Raw genomic sequence first — 6,338 nt, forward strand, 5'->3', positions numbered from 1 at the left:
CCTGAGAAAACATTTTCCCTGAAGATGTGGAGTCCCAAGCCCAGTCCATTCTGGAAAAAGTGTGGAATAAGGATTTTTATTTTTTTTTTCTCCGAATGACCTCAGGGGTGTTTTGGCCAGCTCTTTTGTTTTGGGTATCGAACTATAGCAACCTGAGGCTGACAGCTTTGTGGAAGCAGCCACTTAAACAACTGACCTAAGGCCAGGCCCCAGAGTAAAACACACTTGTTAAGCCCTTTGTTCTAAATGGCCACAATGGGATCCACTTGTGCCAGGCCTGACAGCCCCAAGTGTAGCTCATTCTCTCCACCATAGTATTTCAGTTTTCAGCGTGAAACCTTGGTGATGAAATTCCCTATAATTTCCACACTGTTTGTGAACAGGAGCCCTCCTGGAACCGTTCCAGTTTACAGCCTCCAACGGGACTTCCGGTCCCCATTCAACTGGGAAACCCACTCATGAAGACATCACCTGCAGGTGAGTCTCCTTTGAAAGAGTTTGGTGGACAATTCTCCCATTGAGTTTTCCGTAGCAAACAAATGCAGATGAATAATGTTTTAAACATTGTCAAATATTAACAAGAAATTATTATTGAAAATCTTTTCAAAATTAATTTTATGGCTGGTCCGATGGCTCAGTGGTGTAAAGCACTTACCTGGAACAATATTGTCAAATCAGAGGGACTGCGGTTTAATTCCCCGAAATCACATGACACCATGCCCAGCTCCATGATGAGCAGAGCTGGCCACACTCATACACAGACACACACACACACACACACACACACACACACACATAAAAAATAAGTAAGGAATAAAATTTTATTTTAATGGCCCAGGGAGAAGGCACAGTGGAATAAACTCTTCCCTGGTAAGATCAAGGGCCTACTTCAATTCCTGGTTCTTCAAAAAAAAATTATTTTTAAATTTTTTTATTCAACTGCTGTAAGGCTCAAGGAACGAGGATTGGAAACACAGCCTCCTGAATCTCACTGCTCTGACTCCATAGGCAGTTCTAGATCTCAGGTCATGGGCACACCAGAAAGAGAAATGGTCTTTCATTCCCCTTGACTCCAAGGGACCCAGTTCGCCAGTCTAATGAAGGCATTCACAGTTCCATGGAGAAAGAATGGTTTCGACTCTATGATATGAGAACAAGATATTTTTCTCCTCTGAGAACTCACCTAAGAGTGCGGAGCCTGAGTTCTAAGAGAAGCAAGTCCAGCTGAATGTTAGACCGTTTTGGAAGCTGGGAATTCCGAAGGCTGCTCCATTCTAAGGCATAAATTGAATTCCTGGTGTTATCTGACTTGTCTATCTCAATAATTCACCAAGTACTCCGCGCCCGGCCCCTGAGAAAACATTTTCCCTGAAGATGTGGACTCCCACGCCCAGTCCTTTCTAGAAAAGGAATGGAATATTTTTTTTTTTGCTCCGAATGCCCTCAGGGTTGGTTTGGCTGGCTTTAGATTTGTGGGATGGAACTACAGCAACCTGAGGCTGACAACTTTGAGGATGCAGCCACTTAAACAACTGAGCAAAGGCCAAGCCTCAGAATAAAACACACTTCCTTAGCCCTTTGTTCTAAAGGGCCACAATGGCATCCAGCTGTGCCAGGCCAGACAGCCCCAAGTGTAGCTCATTCTCTCCACCAGAGGATTTCAGTTTCTAGGGTGAAACCTTGGTGATAAAATTCCCTAGATTTTCTACACTGTTTGTGAAGAGGAGCCCTCCTGGAACGGTTCCACTCTCCAGCCTCCAACGGGACTTCCGGTCCTCCATTCAACTGGGAAACACATTCATGAAAACATCAACTGCAGGTGAGTCTCCTTGGAAAGAGTTTGGTGGACAATTCTTCCATTGAGTTTTCCATAGCAAACAAGTGCAGATGAATAATGTTTTAAACATTGTCCAATATTAACAAGAATTAATTATTGAAAATCTTTTCAAAATTAATTTTAGGGCTAGTGAGATACCTCAGTGGTGTAAACACTTACCTGGAACAATGTTATCAAAGTACAGGGACTGTGGTTTAATCCCCCAAAACCACATGCCACCCTGCCCAGCCCCCTGATGGGCAGAGCTGGCCACACACATACACATACCCACACACACACACACATAAAAAAATAAGTAAGGAATAAAAATTTATTTTAATGTTCCAGGGAGAAGGCTCAGTTGAATAAGCTCTTCCCTGGTAACATCAAGGGCCTAGTTCAATTCCTGGTTCTTAAAAAAAACATTATTTTTATTTTTTTTATTCAAGTGCTATAAGGCTCAAGGATTGTGGATTGGAAATACAGCCTCCTGAATCTCACTGCTCTGACTCCATAGGCAGGCAAGAACTGAGGTCATGGGCACACCAGAAATGGAAATGCTCTTTCATTCCCCTTGACTCCCAGGGTCTCAGTTCACCAGTCTATTGAAAGCATTCACAGTTCCATGTAGAAAGTTTGTTTGTGACTCTCTGATATGAGAACAAGATATCTTTCTCTTCTTTGAAGTCACCTATGAGTTCAGAGCCTGAGTTCTAAGAGGAGAAAATCCACCTCAATATTAGGTCATTTTGGAAGCTGGGATGTCCTAAGACTGCTCCATTCTGAATCATAAATTGCATTCCTGGTGCAAGCTCATTTGCCTAGCTCCCTAATTCACCCATATTTTGCGCCTGTCCCTTGAGGAATCATTTTACTCCCATGCTCTGTGCTTTCTAGAAAAAAATGGAATAAGGTTTTTGTTTTTTTTTCTCCGAATGCCCTCCCTGGTATTTTGTCTGTCTTGAACGTTGTGTGCAATCGAACTACAGCAACCTGAAGTTGACAGCTTTGTGGAAGCAGCCACTTAAATAACGGAGCTAAGGCCAGGTCCCCGAGTAAAACACACTTGCTGAGCCCTTTGTTCTAATTTCCCACAATGTGATCCAACTTTGCCAGGCCTGACAGTCCCAGGTATAGCCCATTCTCTCCACCAGAATATTTCAGTTACAGCGTTATTCCTTGGTGAAGAAATTCCCTGGAGGGTCTAGGCCCTTTGTGAAGAGTGGCCCTCCTGGACCATTTCCCCTAGACAGCCTCCAATAGGACTTCTTGTCCCCAATTCAATTGGGAAACCATTCATGATGACATCTCCTGCGGGCGAGTCTCTTCGGAAACAGTTTTGTGCCCAATTCTTCCATTGAGTTTCCTATTGCCACCAAGTGCAGATTGGTAATTTTTAAATTTTGTCAAATATTGGAGCCTTTTTACCACGATGTCGCTGAAGGCCAAAAGGAAGCCCGTGCCCCTCCCAAATCTGCAGCCAAAGCAAAATTCTGAAGGGTAAAAAGACCTTGCTGAGAGCATCCGCATCCACAAAAAGTTGAAGATACAAACGTCGTCCTCCTTCAGCTGTCCCAACATGCTGCGGCTCCGAAGGCAGCCCAAATACCCTCGGAAGAGCACCCCCAGGAGAAACAAGCTTGACCACTATGCCATCATCAAGTTCCCCCTGACCACAGAGTCAGCCATGAAGAAGATTGAGGACAACAACACACTCGTGTTCATTGTGGATGTCAAAGCCAATAAGCACCAAGTCAAACAAGCTGTAAAGAAGCTCTGTGACATCGATGTTGCCAAGATCAATACCCTAATCAGGCCTGATGGAGAGAAGAAGGCATATGTTTGACTGGCTCCTGATTGTGATGAATTGAATGTTGCCAACAAAATTGGGATCATCTGAACTGAGTCCAGCTGGGTAATTCTAAATATATACTTTTCTTGTCAATGAAAAAAAAAAGATTGTCAAATATTAACAAGAATTAATTATTGAAAATATTTTTAAAAATTAATTTTGTGGCTGGTGAGATGGCTCAGTGGTCTAAAGCACCTACCTAGAACAATCTTAACAAAGCACAGGGACTGTGGTTCAGTCCCCCTATACCACATGCCACCTAGCCAAGCCCCCTGATGTTCAGAGCTGGCCACACACAAACACAGACACACACACACACACACACACACACACACACACACATACAGAAAACAATAATTAAAAATAAAAATTAACTTTAACTTCCCGGAGAGAAGGCTCAGTGGAATAAGCACTCCCCTGGCAATCGCAAGTGCCGAGTTCAATTACTGGTTCTGCCAAAAAAATATCATTATTTTTTTATTTAATTGCTGTAAGTCTCAAGGAACAGTGATTCAAAACACAGCCTCCTGAATCTCAGTGCTCTGACTCCATAGGCTTGGCAAGAACTCAGGTCATGGGCACACAAAAAATGGAAAGGCTCTTTCTCTCCCCTTGACTCCTAGGGGATCCAATTCGCCAGTCTAATGAAGGCATTCACAGTTTGATTTCGAAATGACCATTTCTGGTCTATGATATGAGAACAAGATATCTTTCTCCTCTTAGATCTCACTTAAACTTAACCCTTAGGCTAAACCTGACCCTAATCATAAACCTACCACTAAACGTAACATTTGCTGTAAACCTAACACACACTGTAACAGTGGCTGTAGCCCTATCTCTTACCATAAATGTAATCCTGAGTGTAACCTTAATCTGAACCATAATTTTAAGCATAACCATTATGCTAAACTTAACCCTAACTGTAACTATAACACTAAACCTAACAGTAATCCTAACTGTACCCAAAATGGTAATGCTATCACTAACCCTAACCAAAAACATAATGATATCCGTAACACTAAATGTAACCCTAACCCTAACCCTAACCCTGACCATATCTATAACCATAACACTAACTGCAACACTAAAAGTGACCCTAACTCTAACCTTAACCCTAAAACTAATGCTAACTCCTAATAGTAACACTAACTTAACTGTAACCTATTACTGACCATACCATAAACTGTAAATGTAACCATAAATGTTACACTAACCCTAAACCTAACAATATCCCTACAACTTAACCTAACCATTACCCCAAACCAAAACCTAACCCTAATATTAAACATAACCATTTAGCTAAACCTAACCATAATCCTATACTTAACACTAACTGTAAGCCAAACACTAACACTATACCTACCCCTAAATTTAAGCCTATCCCTATCCCTAAATCTTACCCTAAACATAAAAGCTAACCATAAGCATAAACGTAAACATAACTGTAACCCTAACTCTAACCCTAATTGTAAACCAAACAATAAGTTTAAGCCTGAACCTAACCATAACCGTAAATGTAACTGTAACCCTAACCATAACTCTAACTGCATCCTAACACCTATCCCTAAACCTAAACCAAAACTTAACCTAACCCTAAATGAAACCTTAACCCTAACTGTATTTGTAACTCTAACTATAACTGTAATCGGAACCCTAATCCTAAGAGTAATGCTAAACCTAAACCTAATTGTAACCCTAATCGTAACACTAACCATAAACTTAACCCTAACCATAAACCAAAAACCTGACCATAACCATAACCGTAAATGTAACGCTAATCCTAAGCCTAACCATAACCCAAACCCTATCCTTCACCATAACCCTTACCATAATGTTAACCCTAACTCTGAGCCTAAACCTAACCCTAACCAAAACCATAACTGTAATCTTAATCGTAACTGTAACACTAAATGGAGCCAGAATTAGAAACCTAACACTAAGAGTAACCTTAACCCTAAGCCTAATCATAACACTAACATAACAAGAAACCTAACCCTAACACTAAAACTAATCCTAGCCCTAACTGTGATCCTTAACATAACCCTAACCCTAGTCCTAACAATAACCCTAACTATTACTGTAGTTGTAAGCATGACTGTAACCCTAACACTACCATAAAAGTAACCATAAACCTAAATGTAAATCCAACACTAAACCTAACCCTAAATGTAACCATAACCCGAACTGTGACGCTAAGTCTAACACTAACCCTAACCCGAAACATAACCATAACCCAAACTTTAAAACTAACCCTATCTGTAACCCTAACTGCAACCCTAATGCTAAATAATCATAACACTATCACTAACTGAGACCCTAACCCTAACCATAACCCTAAACCTAACCCTAACCCTAACCATAGTCCTAGTTGTAACAATAACCATACCATTAAGCCTAATGACCAACTGAACCCTCTCCCTAACACTAACAGTAATACTAACAGTAACCATAATTTTGAATTTAACCCTAACACTAATCATAACTGTAACCCTAACCCTAAACTGAATCATAACCCTTATAATAACCCTAAAACTATCACCAATCTTAACCATAATTCTAATCTTAACCCTAATCACTAAGCACTAACCATAAACTTAACCTTAACCCTCAGCTTAAAACTAACCATAGGGGCTGGTGAGATGGTTCAGTGGTCTAAAGCACCTACTTAGA

General features: G+C 41.0%; 1 protein-coding gene across 1 annotated transcript in view; it reads left to right on the forward strand.

Annotated features, from left to right (window-relative positions):
* Positions 1-383: 383 nt before the first annotated feature.
* Positions 384-6,338, forward strand: part of LOC101591667 (AF4/FMR2 family member 1) — a gene marked incomplete at both ends in the record, with an annotated part of 79,820 nt that continues 73,865 nt past the window's right edge. Inside the window, one exon of the mRNA XM_012513377.1 lies at positions 384-477. Coding sequence (XP_012368831.1) covers positions 384-477 — 94 coding nt within the window. The remainder of the gene's footprint in view (positions 478-6,338) is intronic.

This window comes from Octodon degus, unplaced genomic scaffold (genome assembly GCF_000260255.1).
Source record: "Octodon degus isolate 3935 unplaced genomic scaffold, OctDeg1.0 scaffold00528, whole genome shotgun sequence".
Lineage (NCBI taxonomy): Eukaryota > Metazoa > Chordata > Mammalia > Rodentia > Octodontidae > Octodon > Octodon degus.